This window comes from Hemitrygon akajei, chromosome 5, assembly GCF_048418815.1.
Source record: "Hemitrygon akajei chromosome 5, sHemAka1.3, whole genome shotgun sequence".
NCBI lineage: Eukaryota > Metazoa > Chordata > Chondrichthyes > Myliobatiformes > Dasyatidae > Hemitrygon > Hemitrygon akajei.
Genome location: NC_133128.1, coordinates 4867180 through 4886522, shown reverse-complemented (window position 1 = coordinate 4886522; position 19343 = coordinate 4867180). Strand labels below are relative to the sequence as shown.

The following is a 19343-nucleotide window of genomic DNA, read 5'->3' as shown; positions in this document are numbered from 1 at the left end:
ATAGAAAAGTACAGTGCACAAACAAGCTCGGCCCATCTAGTCCATGCTGAACCATTTAACCTGCCTCGACCCACCAACCTGCCCTCCGTACCCCTCCCATCCACGTACCTATCCAAACTTCTCCTCAATCTTGGAATCAAAATTGCATCCACCACTTGCAGTGGCAGCTCATTCCACACCCTCACCACCTTCTGAGTGAAGAAGGTCCCCCTCGGGTTCCCCTTAAACTTTTCACCTTTAATCCATGACCTCTAGTGGTAGTCCCACCCAACCTCAGTGGAACCTCATTTGCACTGTGGAACTCTGAAATCAATGCATGTTGTGGTTATCAATGTACTCACTACCCCGAACTCTTCCACTGTGCAGTACTGCACATTCTACCCAATTCTGCCAGTGAAGAGAGGATAAACTGCACGACAAATTGGAAACTTAACCTCTGCAGCTTCCAGTCTAGAGTGGGAATTCATTACCACAGATGGCTGTCAAGGCCGAGTCATGGGGTGTATTTAAAGCAGAGGTTGATAGGTTCTGGAGTAGTAGGGCATCTGAAGTTCCATGAAGGAGAATGGGCTTAAGAGGGATAAATAATCAGCCATGATCAAATGGCAGAGTCGTCTCAGTGGGCAAAATGGCATAATTCTGCTCCTATGTCTTATGGTCTTTGGTTCATGGTGTGGATAGATAACCCTTACTTTTCTGGTGACTCCCTCTTGGCATGTACAAAGGCTGATAGAGGTATCATCTCCCCAGCACCCCACCATTTGCAATCTAGAGATTAGTTAGTGATCTTTGGGTAATGGAGTATTGAGAGCTGGAGAAACTCTGTCCTACCTCCAGAATCTGGGAAAAGTGAGATTTTTGGGTTTATGCTGAGAAGCTATCACTCAATGACTTTGTCCTTTCTCCCATTGGTGACGTTTGGGCTGACTTGTTCAGATGCTTGTGGAGTTCTGATCAATCCTTCTGTAAACAGTTCGGTTTTATCCCTATCAGGCCACAGTACAGGGTGATGCTAGGCCAAGTGCTCCCATCAAGACCTTGAACGCAGCGGAAACGAGCGAGTTTGTGAAATTTGAGAAAGTTTCTATACCAAAGTCCATCTTCAAGAGAGCGAGGAGTGCTGGAACTACGCCTAAACCGTGTAAGGAGGTGAGAATGCTTTTCTAAATTCTGATCCACAAACTCCACCCTCCCCTTGCCGGAGATGTCGTGTTTGTCATGTTGTATTGAGCCATAAAACAATATAGACCTTCAGCCCACTCAGCTAGTCCTCATTTCCTCAGTTCAGCGCATATCTCTCCATGGGGGCAGCGCAGTAGCATAGTGATTAGCATAACACTATTCAATTCCCACCGCTATCTATAAGTAGTTTGTACATTCTCCCTGTGACCACATGGGTTTCTTACCACATTCCTAAGACATGCGGGTTAGTAGGTTAATTGGTCACAGGTATAATTGGGCAATGCAGGCTCATTGGTCCAGAACGGCATGTTAGCATAACGTATCTCTTTATATTAAAAAAATGAAATCACTATCCAAGTGCTTCTTAAATGGTGCCTCAACATCTTCCTCTGGCAGCTCGTTCTATATACCCACCTCTAATCCAGTTCCCCCTTTCACCTTAAACTTGTGCCACCTAATTTTAGACTCCCCTCCCCTGAGGAAAAGATTGTGACCGTCCACCTTGTCTATGTAGAACACCCTGGGCCTTAGCTGTACACTGTTGTGACTGATGTTGTTGAACCTGTGAGTCTTCTGTCAATAGAACGTGGAGAAGATAGAGACATGGTGTGTTTGCTCGGTGGAAGAACAACATGCCACACACCATCAGTCTACAGGCTGCACTACTTGGACATGGGCTATATATTTTGCATGTTTTCTGCTATTGTAGCTAGATGTGCTTTGTGTGAGTGTTAACGTCTGTCCCGAGCCATACAGGCTCATCAGGCCGGTGCTTATTTCCGGTTTCCGTGGCGTGAAACGACTGAGAGTACGAGACTCCCTCCCCCCCAGATAGGACGCCAGTCTATCGCGAGGTTAACCCCCAGCATTTTTGCTGGTACCCATTTTCGGCTGGGTGGACTGGAGCAATGTGTGGTTAAGTGCCTTGCTCAAGCACACACGCTACCCTGGCTGGGGCTCGAACTCACGACCTTCAGGTTGTTAGTCCAACACCTTAACCACTTGGCCACGTGCCACACTTGTGTGAGTGTTGGTACTGTGTTTTGCACCTTGGCCCCAGAGGAACACTGTTTCACGGCTATATATGTGTGTAGGGTGTCCAGGGAGGGGTAACACCTCTGGTGAAGGGGCTTGATGTGTCCATTCCAGGACAGCTCACTCACTTTTGGCCCCCACTGACACTTAGCTCTCACCTCTGGCTCCAAGTGTGTCAACAGCCACATCCGAAACACTGCTTTTACAGGTGGGATAAATCAGGTGAGGGTATACGGCAGCCTCATACCCCAGTGAGATAGAGACGTGCCTGTCCTACCGTGCAAAGTCAGCTCCAACGGACTACAGTAAAATCCAATGGCCGGGAAGGCGGTACTGCATCGCTCCGTGGAGAGTGAAAGGCATGACAAAGCACAGAAGACGTCATGGTCATTCACTGCAACCAAGGAAGACCCCAGTTTGTGACACTTGTTTGTACCTCTGAGTCCAGATTTGTGAGGTCAAGAAAGCGGAACTGTCACAGTGGCTTTTCCACTTTATAAACTCTCCTGTGCAGGTTGTCTTTGTTCAATTAAACTTGAACAAAAACAATGTCTGTCCCTCTAGAGTTTGGAACAATATTAGGATAGATTGGTGATCAGATCCCAAGCAGGGATGTCATCATCGATTATCTGGACTCTGAAAACTCACACTCATTCCTCAATCACACTTTATTTTATTTGTGCACAAGGAGACACATGTCCCCTGTCACCACATAATTATGATGCCTAAACATTTGTATATAGAATTGATCAGCAGTAATGGATATTAACCATCTGGTAAACTATATATTCAAACTCCATATTTGTATAATTAATCACACTACAATAATACAGGTATTAATAACCTGTAGAATCTCCAGGTTACAGGCCAATAATAATACTTTGGAATTAGTAAATTAAATGAACAATAGTAGGTGTCACCCGGGAACCCTTCGTTTGCATCCTTGTCTCTGTGTGCCAAATGACATTGGTCCTCTGCTGTGCAAAGGGAGGCTGTGATCTTCAAAGACCTCTCTTGCCTGGACATTGTCTTAACCCTTGCTTTGCTGCTCCTTCCACTGGAGCATTCTGGCCCTGCTCTCACCCTTCAGTACCACATCCTGTCTGATCCCACTGTATTACTTCTCTCAGTTGGATGTTTCTTTTGCATGTGGAAGCTGGCGTGCAGCCTTGTTCTTCCTGCCTCATTAGTTTAAGCTTAATTATCATTCAACCATACATGAGTATAGCGTTCCTCCTTGGCCAAGGTGTAAAACACATCACCAACAGCACATATAGCATGTATGGTTACAATAGCAGAAAAAGACAGTCACAAATAACTAACATAACAAAAGTCCCCCAGTGGCATTGCCTGTAGAATGATTGTTCTGGCCTAGCTTGTTCTTCCACTGAGCAAATACTGGAGGGCAGCACCACGGGACCCCAGCGGGGCCAGTCTGCCCAGCCTCCTGAGGTCCACATCCATAGATCCCTCAAAGTTGCTACACAAGTTGATAGGGTTGTTAGGAAGGCCTATGTTGTGTTGGAGATTTAATTCAAGAGCAGTGAGATGATGTTTAGACCACAGTTCAGTTTCAGTTGCTTACTATAGGAAAGATGTAGAAGTGTTCGAGACAGTGCAGAGCAGATTTACCAAGATGCTTAAGAGGACAGGTTGAGTGAGCTAGGGCTAGTGAAAGAGGATGAGGAGCAATTTGTTAGAGGTGAAGATGATAAGAGGCATGGATAGCCGGAGACTTTTCCCGGGGCATAAATGGCTGGTACAAGGGGGCATAATTTTTTGGGTAATTGGGGGAACATTACTGGGGGGGTGGGGGAGAAGATGAGCTTTTTTTACAGAGTGCATGGAATGCGGTGCCAAGGGTGGTTACAAGCAGATACATTAGGAGCTTTTAACAAACTCTTAAATGGGTATATGGATGATAAAAAATGGAGGGATATGTGAGAGGAAAGGATTAGTTTGATCTTTGAGTAGGTTGAAAGGTTAGTACGACATTGTGGGCTGAAGTGCTTGTATTGTGCTGGACTGTTCTATGTACTTAGTTACCTGCTCATTAATCTCTGCATTCTAAAACATTCTGCAACCAGTTACATTCAGGTGTCCCTGTTCTCTCTATGGTCCAGACCACCCCTATGACTGTTCCCACAGGGTTACTCTTGTTTTCTATATCCACAGCCAAGACCGTCTTTACACCTGGTACTACACTGCCCTTCAGGTCTAAGGGTCTTCAAACAAGAGGTCTAGTTGCACGAAGACACAAGAGACTGCAGATGCTTAATTCTGGACCAGAGACCTAACTGCTGGAGGAACTCAGCAGGTCAGGCAGCATCTACAAACAGTTAACATTTTTTGGTTGAGGCCCTTCATCTCGACATGAGACATCAGCTGTCCTCTTGCCTCCACAGATGCTGCCCGACCCGCTGAATTCTTCCAGCAGTTAGTCTTTGGGTCTTGTTGCATTGCGTTCTTTATTTGAAATATGCTTTTTGTTTCCTGCACCACAGATTAAAGCCATGCCAACTTCCAGTGCAAAGAAAGTGCGGTTTGGGCTGAGAAAGAACACAACGGCAGGTAAAGCATGCTGTCATGTTGGACAGAATTACCCAGCATTGCTGCTGGTTCATTCACAGTCCCTCCACAAATGAGTACTTAAAGAATGAGATGAAAGATTTTTTGAAGATGAGGATTAGCTTTATTTTTCATATGTACATTGAAACATACAGTGAGATGTGTCTTTGTGTCAACAACTAAAGCGGCCTGAGGATGTGCTAGGATGCCCCTAATGTCACCATGCTTCCAGCACCAACATAGTATACCCACAGCTCACTACCCTAGCCCACACGATTGTGGGGAGAACATACAAACTTCTTACATTCAGTGGCAGGAATCATATCACAATTGGTGATTGCACTAACTGTTACACTACAACACGATCCTTTTTGTGTACCATGTGCCCTGACCTTGTGGGCCACCCTACTCCATGGGATATTGTCCAAGGCTTTCCTAAAGCCCATGCTGCTGTAGAGGAGACAATTGTCAGGGATCTCACCTGCATGGAACCACACTGAGTCTTCCTCCCCCTCAGGCTCTGCCTTTTCAAGTGAAGAGAAATCGTCCCCCTTGGAATTTTTCCCATTATTTCACTCATGACAATGTAAAGCTCTTTGGCCTGTATTCCTGGCTTGCCCCTGCTGCCCTTTTTTAATAAGGGAACAACATTAAAGTAAATTCATTATCAAAGTACATATATGTCACCATATACAGCCCTGAGTCATAGAGAAGTACAGCACAGAAATGGGTCTTTCAGCCCATTTAGTCCAAGCCAAAACAATTTAACCTGACTGCTCCCATCCAACCTGCACTGGGGCCATAGCTCTCCGTACCCCTACCATCCACGTACTTATCCAAACTGTTTTTTGAAATCAAGCCCGCATTCACAACTTGTGCTGGCAGCCCATTCCATACTCTCAATCTTCTGAGTGAAGTAGTTTCCCTTCATGTTCCCCTTAAGCTCACAGTTCACCTTTCACCCTTAAGCCATGATTTCTGGTTACAGTCCCACCCAACTTCAGTGGAAAAAGCCTGCTTGCATTTACCCTATCTGGATCCCTCATAATTTTGTATACCTCCATCAAATCTCCTCTCAATCTTCGATGTTCTAAAAAATACGGTCCTAACCTATTCAATCTTTCCTTATAACTCGGGTCCTCCAGATCCAGCAACATCCTTGTAAATCTTCTGTGTACTCTTTCAACCTTATTTACATCTTTCCTGTAGGTAGGTGACCAAAACTGCACACAGTACTCCAAATTAGGCCTCATTAATGTCTTATGCAATGTCAACATGACATCCCATCTCCTGTACTCAGTACTTTGATTTATGAAGGCCAAAGTGCCAAAAGCTTTCTTTACGACTGTAACTACTGTGACACCACTTTCTACAAATTATGTACCGGAGTTCCTAGATCCCTTTGTTCGTCCACACTCCTCAGGGCCCTACCATTCACTGTGTAAGACCTACCAAAGTGCAGAACCTCACACTTGTCTGCATTAAATTCCATCTGCCGTTTTTCAGATGATGCAAGACATTATAGCCTTTGTCACTGTCCACTACACCCCCAATCTTGGTATCATCCACAAATTTGCTGATCCGGTTAACCATGATCATTGCTATAGATGACAAACAACAACGGCTTACCAACATCTGCCTGCACAACCTGTCCAGTAACTGTCCTGGCACTCTGGTTCCTATCCCCCTGCAACTCTAGTTTAAACCTCACCGTGCAGCATTAACACACCTTACTGCCTAGGATATTAATCCCCCTCCAGTTCAGGTGCAGACTGTTCCTTTTGTACAGGTTCCACCTTCCCTGGAAGAGAGCCCAGTGATCCAAAAATCTTATGTCCTCCCTCCTACACCAACTCCTTAGCCGCATATTAAACTGTGTAATCTTCCTAGTTCTGGCGACACTAGCACATGGCACCAGTAGCAATCCTGAGATCACAACCCTGGAGATCGTGCCATTTAACTTAGCATCTAACCCCCTGAACTCCCTATGCAGAACCTTGTCACTCATCCTACCCATGTCATCGGTACCTACATGGACCATGACATCTGGCTGTTCACCCTCCCACTTAAGAATGCTGAGGACTCAATGCGGTATGTGTCAGATCCTGGCACTCGGGAGTTAACGTACCATCAGGGAATCTCGTTCCCACCTATAGAACCTCCTGTCCATTCCCCTAACTAGTGAATCTCTTGTTTTGAGATTGAATCTCCTAACACCACAACTTGCCTCTTCTCCCCCCTTCCCTTCCAAGTCACAGAGCCAGACTCAGTGCCCGAGGCACAACCGCTGTGACTTCCTCTGTGAGGCCATTCCTCACCCCCTGCTTCCGACAGTATCCAAAGTGGCATACAGTCGGCCCTCCTTATGCGCAGATCGGGAAAACCGGGAAGTTCTCTCTCCAGCACTTGTTTGAGCACATACAGACTTTTTTTCTTGTCATCATTCCCTAAACAATACAGTATAACAACTATTTACATAGCATTTATATTGTATTAGGTATTATAAGTAATCTAGAGATGATTTAAAGTATATGGGAGGATGTGCATAGGTTACTGCGGATCGGGATCGAAAAAATAATGAAGTTCTCTAACTCGGAACAGATACATCCGGTATTATTTAACGTCAGTTACTCAAACGTTTGTCTTAGTATACAGTATATATTTTACCTTTCTATGCATATAAAACACTTAAGAAACGTATGTATTTCAATAATTAAACCACTGTGTTGCTTAGTAATAATTGTAGCTTTCATCGGGGCAGGGCCTTCACATGCTCCATTATTCTCACTTTATCCTTTAAAATTGTTCCGATCGTTGACCAACTGTAGCCTAACGCTTTTCCAATGACTGATGGCATTTCACTGCTTTCCAATCGCTTAATTATTTCCACTTTATTTTCAATCGTGATCGTTTTCTGGAACAGAAGCACTGTGTGCAGCGGGTCCCGAGTTCCGCTGGGTTCTAAAGTCCACCACACTGAGACAGGTTAAATAAGGTCCAGAGCTCCACTGGGTGCTTGAGCATCCATGGGGGGGGGGGGGGTCCTGGAACCAATCCCCCGCGTATAAGGAGGGCTGACTGTACCTGTTGTTGAAAGGGGTGGCCACTGGCTCCTTAACCCCATTCCCCTTCTTGATTGTCACCCAGTTTCCTGTTTCCTGTACCTTGGTTGTAATGACCTCTCTAGATGTCCAATGCCACCCCCCTGAACCTCCCAAATGATATGGAATTCATCCAGTTCCTGCTCCAATTCCTTAACGCATTTTGTTAGAAGCTGCAACTGGATGCACTTCTCACGGCTGTAGTCGTCAGTGACACTGGAGGTCTCTGCTTTCCCATATCTTTCAAGAGGAGCATTCAGTTATCCTGCCTGGCATTTCTACTGTCCTAGCTGAGCAGATATAAAGGAGGGAAGGGGAGGAAAAACTTAACCTAGAGCTTTTCTCTCCTTTGCTTTCTCTAAGTGAAGCCTTTCTCTGCTACAGAAGCAACAATTACTGGAAAATTCACCAGTTATATAGGTGTTTATATAAAGATATAAGCACCCCACTGAAAAGTTAAAGTACAAGAAAGAATAAAAGGGGAATGGTGATTCTACCTTCCCCCCCCCCCCCCCCCAATCCAACAGCATCATGTTTTAATCTTTGTTTTTGTTTTCAGAATTTAAAAGGACTGACAAAAGCATTCTGGTGAGCCCGGACGGGACGTCCCGCATCGCATTTGACCCAAAACAACGGCCTCCCCACAGCGTGTTAAAGTCCAACTCAATGCCAACCTGCTCCCCTGCCCTAAGGCCTAAGCGAGCATCATTCTCGGCGAAGAAACGGCCCACAGCTATGGACTTCTTCTGAGCACAGCCCACCACAGTTATGTCTCTACAAGTCAGTACTGGTTGTCAGCCCGTTTACTCAGTGGTACACTCTCTGCCAGCTGGGCTGTGCACTCACCCAAAGTCACCAATTAGTTCTTGCCCAGGCAGATACCAGCAGACTGCCTTCTCCCACTTCCAACCCCCTTCCCACTCTCCTCTCCAGGGAATGCTGTTGGGTGGCGTAAAGAAAAATGCTTCTTCTTTGGCTTCCTCTTAGTTGCCTGCTCTGGTTAAGGTGCAGGTCCTCAGCACACAGCAGTTTGGGTGTTATAAAAGCTGTTACTATTCCTGTCAATTCAGGGGGCCAGGGTCCCACACTGAGGTACTGCTGAGGGGCGCAGTGCTGCGGAATGGCTGAAATGTCACAGGTATGACTGAGGGAGTGCCACACTTCCACACAGATGTTATCGAAGTACTCCCTGCTCTTCCTTTGAAATCTTGGAGAAATTCATCGGGTTTGAAAGATGTCTGAGAAATTGGAATAAGAATATTGTCACAACACGGAACTGTTCCATTTGGCTTATCCATACCAGTAAAGGACAATGCAAAATCCACAATACGGTTTTGTCTTTTACCGGAGCATTTGTCTCAGTCGCCATCAGGTCGATGACATTTCACCCCATCACTGTTAGTGGGCGTTTTGTGTTATACCTCAGACACTGGGCAATAAAAAGAAATCTGGCTGGTTTCTAAAACTGCTGCTACATTTCTCCTAGTGTTACGTGCGTGCTTTCCACCCTCCCGCTCAGGAGTAAATGTTTTATTGAACCACACACCTGGTTACAGGAATGTACTCAGTCCCTGGTCTTCTGTATTAACTGTACCCCACGGGATGGGGGGGGACCTACAGCCAAATGACTAAGCTTAAAATTAAGATGAGCTTTATTTGTCACCTATACATCGGAACCTGGAAACATACAGTGAAATGTGCCATTTGCATCAACAACCAACACGCTCCAAGGGTGTGCTGGGAGCAGCCCACGAGTGTCGCCCGGCTTCTGGAGCAGACGGAGGAAAGCCACACTGTTGTGGGGAGACCGTATAAACTCCTTCCAGACAGCAGCTGGAGTCGATGCCCGCTTGCTGGTGCCATGCTACCGTACCACAGAGAAGCTTAGGAGGTTCCATTTAGAACAGAAAGCACAGTACAGTACAGGTCCTTCAGCCCATGATGTTGGGTTGGGTTGGCCTTTTAACCTACTCTTGCGATTAGTCTACCCCTTCCTTCCCACATCGCTCTCTATTTTTCTGTCATCCATGTGCTTAAGGGTTTCTTAAATGTCAATGTCAAAGTACGTTTATTGTCAAATATATATACTTTATACAGCCTTGAGATTTGTCTTCTTACAGGCAGTTACAAAGCAGAAACCCAGTAGAACGCATTGAAACAAAAGATCATCAAACACCCAGGGTGTAGAGGGGAGAAAAAAATAAAAACTGCGAACAATAAAAGTAAGCAAATAACATTCCAAACTGAAATTCACAAAAGTGAGTTCACACTGCAGTCCACAGCCACAGTTCGGAGAAGTGACGAGTAATCCTTGCTGAGTAATGAGTTGAAGTTCTGCGCGGAGGCAAGTAAACCTCATGGAGCGTGCCTCACCTCCAGACCCGTCACCCTGCCCTTCTCAACCTGGCCTGGCACTTGAATCATACAGGCCTTGCTCTCGGACCCAGGCCCTGTCAAGATCACAAGACCCACCAAGGGAAACAGCCTTTCCACATCTACTCTGTCCAACCCTTTCAACATTCAAAATGTTTCTGTTGCTTCAATATGCTCTCAGGCATCTCAATTTGGCCTGTGCCAAAATTTGCCAATTCAGCTCGGCACATAAATTGGTCAAACCTCGGGTCTTTGCTTGCTCTCGGGCCGGGATCCAGGCCGTGCCACCTGGACTCTGCATTGCCGTGCCTTGCTTCTGCTGAATTGAATTGCCTGTTTGCTCCAGGAATGACCAAACATTGGCTCAAACCTGAGCCCCACTGCCTTGATTCAGCCCATACGCACCAAGCCGCTGCTGTCCTGCAGAGTGTTGCATGCACGTCCCACTCTTGCATAATAAAAAAGCTTGCATCTGACACCTGTCCTTCTCCCCCCCCCATACATACATATACACACACACAGACACTTCCCTCCAATCTCCTTAATTATACCCCCCCATACATACATATACACACACACAGACACTTCCCTCCAATCTCCTTAATTATACCCCCCCCATACATACATATACACACACACAGACACTTCCCTCCAATCTCCTTAATTATACCCCCCCATACATACATATACAGACACACAGACACTTCCCTCCAATCTCCTTAATTATACCCCCCCCATACATACATATACACACACAGACACTTCCCTCCAATCTCCTTAATTATACCCCCCCCATACATACATATACACACACACACACACTTCCCTCCAATCTCCTTAATTATACCCCCCCCATACATACATATACACACACACAGACACTTCCCTCCAATCTCCTTAATTATACCCCCCCATACATACATATACACACACACAGACACTTCCCTCCAATCTCCTTAATTATACCCCCCCCATACATACATATACACAGACACTTCCCTCCAATCACCTTAATTATACCCCCCCATACATACATATACACACACACAGACACTTCCCTCCAATCTCCTTAATTATACCCCCCCCATACATACATATACAGACACTTCCCTCCAATCTCCTTAATTATACCCCCCCCCATACATACATATACACACACACAGACACTTCCCTCCAATCACCTTAATTATACCCCCCCATACATACATATACACACACACAGACACTTCCCTCCAATCTCCTTAATTATACCCCCCCATACATACATATACAGACACTTCCCTCCAATCTCCTTAATTATACCCCCCCATACATACATATACACACACACAGACACTTCCCTCCAATCTCCTTAATTATACCCCCCCATACATACATACACACACACAGACACTTCCCTCCAATCTCCTTAATTATACCCCCCCCATACATACATATACACACACACAGACACTTCCCTCCAATCTCCTTAATTATACCCCCCCCATACATACACACACACAGACACTTCCCTCCAATCTCCTTAATTATACCCCCCCATACATACATATACACACACACAGACACTTCCCTCCAATCTCCTTAATTATACCCCCCCCATACATATATATACACACACACACAGACACTTCCCTCCAATCTCCTTAATTATACCCCCCCATACATATATATACACACACACACAGACACTTCCCTCCAATCTCCTTAATTATACCCCCCCATACATATATATACACACACACAGACACTTCCCTCCAATCTCCTTAATTATACCCCCCCCATACATATATATACACACACACAGACACTTCCCTCCAATCTCCTTAATTATACCCCCCCCATACATATATATACACACACACAGACACTTCCCTCCAATCTCCTTAATTATACCCCCCCATACATATATATACACACACACAGACACTTCCCTCCAATCTCCTTAATTATACCCCCCCATACATACATATACACACACACAGACACTTCCCTCCAATCTCCTTAATTATACCCCCCCCATACATATATATACACACACACAGACACTTCCCTCCAATCTCCTTAATTATACCCCCCCCATACATACATATACACACACACAGACACTTCCCTCCAATCTCCTTAATTATACCCCCCCCATACATACATATACACACACACAGACACTTCCCTCCAATCTCCTTAATTATACCCCCCCCCCCCCCCCCCCGGTATTGACCTTTATTACTCCCCTTGCCATTTCTGGAATGTGCAGAGTTGTGCCTCTGGCAGCTGCCTCTCCCATAGTTCGACGGCTCTGGCTCTGGTTCTGTTTCTGCACTGCACCTCTGATTTATGCAGATAAGTTCATTCCTGGTCACAGTGAAGAATAGGCTGCATCTTTGTCCCCGGAGAGTGATTCCATCAGCCTGCCCTTTGGCTCTATTAACATTCTCACGCTGTAAGAGAGCACAGCAACTCGTTGAAGGCCCTTTGTGCTCATTCATCTGTCCAATTGCACAGTCTGTAGACCTGGATCCCGTTCAAAATCCTTGCCTCAGTTCAAGTATCTGTTCAGTTCACAAATGGAATACAGATAGTGAAGATTCATTCCTGTATAATGTGTTGGCCAGTCTCCATCAGCAGTATGGTGTTTCTTGTGAGAGTTCTGCTGCTTCTGAATTGAGATTCATCATTGCAGTGACACCCTGCAATGGACAGTGAATCCACAAGACAAAGGGGCCGAATTAGGCCATTTACTCCATTGAATCTGCTTCACCATTCCATAATGTCTCATTTATTATCCATCTCAACCCCATTCTCCTCCCTTCTCCACATAATCTGTGATGCCCTGACTAATCAAGAACCTATCAACCTCCACTTTAAAAATATCCAGTGACTTGGCCTCCACAGCGGTCTGTTTAATGAATCCCACTGATTCACCACCCTCTGGCTAAAGAAATAGCTCCTCATCGCTGTACTAATGGACATCCGTCTATTCTGAGGCTGTGCCCTCTGGCCTCAGACTCACTCATTATAGGAAACATCCTCTCTGAGTGGAAACCATCGTCCCACAGACCCTTGAAACAATCTAGGAATGTTCAGTTCAGGGCTACGTTATTCATTGCAGGTTTCAGTCTGCTGTGATCAAAATTGTGCAAAATAGCAAATAAAATAAAGGAATAACCAGAAAATGTAAAACGAACTGCAGTCTCCAATCCATTAACCATGCTGATTAAACATCAAGACCCAAGACTCCGGCAGCCGTGAGTTAGAGGGAGAGAGACTCGTCAGAAGCAGGCAGATGGCACTGAACACTCGCTTCCCTTCCACTCTTGTCCTTGTTGGTTTCAATCTTGTTCTTTAATCGGTGAGAAATAGTCAATCACGGCCTCGCAGTCCATCTCCAGGTCACACACTCCACTCGAAACCTCACTGAATTCCCTCAAATACAACAAGCACCTGATCACTCAATCGGCCTGAAAACACACCATCAAAGTATAAATCACAGGTTTCAATCACATGCAGCTTAGTAGTAGAATTGTGTTGAGCATGATCTTCAAGATTTCTGAATTCGCTCCGTTTAGAAAGTAATCTGCATCTTTATTGCTTATGTCATACCTTCCCGTTTCTAACTGCCACCTGAGGGATAAGGTGAGCCTTGCATTTTCTGGATCTGTGGTGCGAGCCTGACAGTTCCAACTTCCTTCTTCAGGCAAGTGCCTTTGTACTTGACCTATGCGGCGATCTGTTGAAATGTGTTTCAACAGAGTGCTGTTATCCTGCTGAAGGCACTGTTCCTCAAAAACACAAGCCCATTCCACCTGCACTGCCATTCAGTAAGCGCAAGCTGATCTCCCTTGATACTTTTATCCAGCATTTCAAAGTTCAGAGTAACTTTATTATCAAAGTACATAAATAGTATGTCACCATGAGATTAATTTTCTTGCAGGCATTCACAGTAGATAAGAACAAAAGACATGGGAGCAGAATGGCAGATCTGCTGTGCCTTTCCATCATGGCTCATCCCAGATCCCACTCAACCTCAAACACCTGTCTTCTCACCATATCCTTTGATGCCCTGACCGATCAGGAAAATATCAACTTCCACCTTAAATATACCCACAGACTTGGCCTCCACTGTGGTCTGTAGCAGAGCGTTCCACAGGTTTTCTACTCTATGGCTAAAAAATAATCCCCCTTACCTCTGTACTGAAGGGTGGCCCCTCAATTTTGAGGCTGTGTCTTCTAGTTTAGGAAGCATCCACCCAACTAGTCCTTTCAACATTCAGTACGTTTCAATGAGATCCCCCTGCATTCTTCTCAATTCCGGTGAGTACAGGCCCAAAGCTGCCAAATGCTCTTCATACATTAACCCCTTCATTCCTGGAATCATCCCAGTGAACCACCTCTGAACTCTTCAATGACAACACGTTCTTTCAGAGATATGGGGTCCAAAACTTGACAATACTCCAAGTGCAGCCTGACTAGTGTCTTATGAAGGCTCAGCATTATCGCCTTGCTTTTATATTCTACTCCCCTTGAAATAAATGCCAACATTGCAATTGCATTCTTTACCACAGACTCAACCTGTAGATTAACCTGGGAGTCTTCCACAGGAAGTCCCTCTGCACCTCTGATATTTGAACCTTCACCCTGTTTCCACACTATTGTTGCTATTACTAAAATGCATTATCATACATTTCCCAACACTGTATTCCATCTGCCAACTTTTGCCCATTCCAATTTGTCTAAGTCCTGCTGCTATCACATTGCTTCCTCAGCACTACCTACCCTTCCACCTATCTTTGTATCATCCACAAACTTTGCCGCAAAGCCATCAATTCCATTATCTAAATCATTGACAATGTGAAAAGTAGCGGTCCCAATACTGACTCCTGAGGAACCACTAGTCACTGGCAGCAAACCAGTAATGGCCCCTTTTATTCTCACTCGCTGCCACCTGCCTGTCAGCCGTTCCGCTATCCATGCAAGTATTTTTCCTGTAACGCCACAGGATTTTATCTTGTTAAGCAGCCTCGTGATGTGTCGAAGGAAGAGAAGTGGGTGCAGTTACTATTACAAGAAGGTTCTCAAAAACCTGAAAGACCTAAAAGTGCTCAAGTCACCCGGACCAGATGAACTGCATCGTAAGGTTCTGAAAGAGGAGGTGTTAGAGATTATGGCAGCTTTAGCAATGACCTTTCAAAAATCAATGGACTCTGGCATGGTGCCGGAGGACTGGAAATTGTAAAGGTCACTCCACCCTTTAAGAAAGGAGGAAGGCAGCAAAAAAGGAAACTAGACCGGTTAGCCTGACATAAGTGGTTGGACTCAATTATTAAGGATGAGGTTATGGAGTACTTGGTGACACAGGACAAGATAGTACAAAGTCAGCATGGTTTCTTTCAGGAAAAATCCTGCCTGATGAACATGTTGGAATTCTTTGAGAAGATTGCAAGTAGGATAGTTAAAGGGATGCAGTGGATGTTGTATATTTGGACTTTCAAAAGGTGTTTGACAAGATGCCACACATGAGTCTGCTTACCAAGTTAAGAGTCCATGCATGGTATTACAGGAAAGTTACTAACGTGGTTAGAGCATTGGCTGATTGGTAGGAGGCAGTGAGTGGGAATAAAAGGATCCTTTTCTGGTTGGCTGCCAGTGACTAGTGGTGCTCTGCAGGGGTCGGTGTTGGGACCACTTCTTTTTATGCTGTAAATGATTTAGATGATGGAATAGATGTCTTTGTTACCAAGTTTGAAGATGATACAAAGATTGGTGATGGGGCAGGTAGTGTTGAGGAAACAGGTAGGATGCAGAAGGACTTAGACAGAATAGGAGAATGGGCAAGAAAGTGGCAAATGAAATACAATGTTGGACAATGCATGGTCATGCACTTTGGTAGTAGAAATAAATGCGGACTATTTTCTAAACGGGGAGAAAATCCAGGAATCTGAGATGCAGAGGGACTTGGGAGTCCTTGTGCAGAACACCCTGAAGGTTAACTGGCAAGTAGAGTTGGTAGTGAGAAAGGCAAATGCCATGTTAGCATCATTTCAAGAGGTCTAGAATACAAGAGCAAGAATGTGATGCTGAGGTGAGGCCTCACCTTCAGTATTGTGAACAGTTTTGGTCTCCTCATCTTAGAAAAGATGTGCTGGCATCGGAGAGGGTCCTGAGAAAGTTCACAAGGATGATTCCAGGAATGAAAGGGTTATCATACAAGGAACATATGATGGCTCTGGGTCTGTACTCGCTAGAATTCAGAAGGATGGGGGGGGGGGGGGGGGAATCTCATCACAACCTTTTGAATGTTGAAAGACCTAGACAGAGTTGATGTGGAAAGGATGTTTCCCATGGTGGGAGTGTCTAGGACAAGAGGACACAGTCTTGGGATAGAGGGATGCCCTTTCAAGACAGATGTGGAGAAATTTCTTTAGCCAAAGGGTGATGAATTTGTTGCCACTGGCAGCTGTGGAGGCCAGGTTGTTGGGTGTATTTAAGGCAGAGATTGATAGGTTCTCGATTGGACATGGCATCAAAGGTTACGAGAGAAGACAGGGAACTGGGGTTGAGGAGGAGATAGGAAAAGGATCAGCCATGATTGAATGGTGGAGCAGACTCGATGGGACAGATGGCCTAATTCTCTTCCTATGTCTTATGTGTGGCATCTTATCAACTGCCTTCTGAAAATCCAAGTAAATGACATCGACTGCCTCTCCTTTGTCCACCCTGTTTATTACTTCCTCGAAGATCTCAACACTTTTGTCAGGCAATATTTCCCTTTTATAGAAACTATGCTGAATTATTTTATCATTAATCTCCAAGCACCTTGAAACCTCATCCTTAATAATAGACTCCAACACGTTCCCAACCACTGAGGTTAGGCTAATTAATTTCCTTCCATTTGCCTTCCTTTCTGTGAAGTGGGGTGACGTTTGCAATGTTCCAGTCCTCCGGTACCATGCCTGAATCAAGTGATTCTTGAAAGATAGAAATAAATACAATTAAATCAGTGAAAAATTACACAAAGATGGACAAACAAACATTATGCAAAGAAAGCAGTACAAAAATGAATGATAAATTAGTTGTTTAATAATATTGAGTACATGACTTGTAGAGTTCTGAAAAAGTGAGTCCATAGGCAGTGCAGTCAGGTCAGAGTTGAGATGTTCAAGAGCCTGATGATTGAGGTTTAATAGCTGTTCCTGAACCTGGTGGTGTGGGTACTGAGACTCTTATATCTCCCAGCTGTTGGCAGCAGCAAAAAGAGAGCATGGCCTGGATGGGAGTGTCTTTGATGATGAGATTGAGTTGCTTCCTGATCAAAAACCTGTCAATCCTTTCAGTGAACTAAGTGACTGAGGCTGCAGAGTGGCAAGTTCCAAAGGTCCGTCACCTTCAGAGTGACAAAATTGTTCCCCACCTCTCCCCTTACTCATAATCAACCTTCAGAGTGACAAGATTGTCCCCCACCTCTCCCCTTACTCCTAATCAACCTTCAGAGTGACAAGATTGTCCCCCACCTCTCCCCTTGCTCCTAATCAACCTTCAGAGTGACAAGATTGTCCCCCACCTCTCCCCTTACTCCTAATCAACCTTCCCTTTACTCTGAAGCTCTGCCCTGGTTCCAGACTCCTCAGTCAGGGGAAGCATTCTTCCTGCATTGACACTCAGTAGCCACTCTTTTGTAAACATGACAGAGTCTGTAGATGATGGAAATCACTGCTATTACCAATGTGTATCAGTCTCTGCCATTCCTTTGGGCTTATCAGCCGCTTGGAGATGGGAACCTACTAAATGGGCAACGGCTTGCTCTCCATATGGTACTGCCTTGGCTTGTGTGCTTGCTATGAAGTTAAAAGTACATTAATTATGTATACGTTATACAACCTTGACATCTGTCTGCTTACAGGCAGCCAGAAATCAAAGAAGCCCAAAAGGACTGATTTTTAAAAAAGACTGTCGAACACCTAAACTGCAGAGAGAGAAAAATGGTGTAAGTAACATTCAGAATAAAAGTGAGTCCATAGACATGAAGCTTGAACCAGGACACAGTTTCAGCCCCAGTTCAGTACAAAGCTGAGTTAACATCACAGAACCTTCAGACAAGGAGCCTAGTGCAACTGGAGCAGGCCACAGCCTCGGTTCAGCACAGAGCCAAGTGAATGTTGAGCAGCCCTCGCCTTATTACGACATTCAGTGTTTTTTATCCATCTGGCCCGGTGTTTAAATCATTCAAACTTCAGGTTGTTCCTTGCTCTAGGCCTAGGCCTGTTGCATTGATACACCCTGGGCCTGGACCTCGCCGCCACATTCCAGCCTGTACCCGACCTTCACAATTAGCCCAGCACTTTGATCAAACTTCACTCTCAGTGGACGGGCCTCGAATCTGCTTCTTTTCCGCTCCAACCTTGCCTCAAATATAAATTGACCTTGCCTTGATTTTGCCTCAAAAGTGCTTCAACTCAACTTCATCTTGCACCCATACACTTCAATCCTTGACTCAGCCACACATCTACCTGTCTCTCCATGTTTGTGGTGGTTGTTTACCATAAATTTTACTAGAAAATGTGTTTATATTAATAAAGTACTTAGTTGTATTCCTTGTTTTGTCTGTTACTAGTAAGTAGTGACTAGACTTCACCAGCACCATCCTAGACTGGAAGGTTTATTGATGTAGACAGCTAGGGAGCAACGTCCAAGGTCAACCCTGACCAATAGAAGACCTCAATAAATTGAAGCCGATTGGAAGAAAGAATTGGTGGGGGGGTGTGGAACACCCTGCCAGGGTGGTGGCTGAGGCAGATACATTAAAGGAATTTAAGACCATTAGATATAGGGGCTGAATTAGGCAATCAAATCTGCTCTGCCATTTCATCATGGCTGATCCATCTCCCTCAGCCTCAATCTCCTGTCTTCTCCTCACCTGGTTTCTCAACACCAGTTCCATAGCCAAGAAAGCCCAGCAGCATCTCTACTTTCTGCGAAGGTGAGGAAAGTCCATCGCCCACCCCCTATTCTCATCACATTCTACAGAGATAGCATTGAGAGCGTCCTGAGCAGCTGCATCACTGCCTGGTTCGGAAATTGCACCGTCTC

General features: G+C 45.1%; 1 protein-coding gene across 1 annotated transcript in view; it reads left to right on the top strand.

The window, feature by feature from the left end:
• LOC140727455 (ribosomal RNA processing protein 1 homolog B-like) overlaps positions 1 to 9362 on the top strand; it is a 37420-nt gene extending 28058 nt beyond the window's left edge. The window contains exons 14-16 of the mRNA XM_073044759.1: positions 994 to 1149; positions 4722 to 4788; positions 8446 to 9362. Coding sequence (XP_072900860.1) covers positions 994 to 1149; positions 4722 to 4788; positions 8446 to 8636 — 414 coding nt within the window. The 3' untranslated portion in view covers positions 8637 to 9362. The remainder of the gene's footprint in view (positions 1 to 993; positions 1150 to 4721; positions 4789 to 8445) is intronic.
• The last annotated feature ends 9981 nt before the right edge of the window (positions 9363 to 19343 follow it).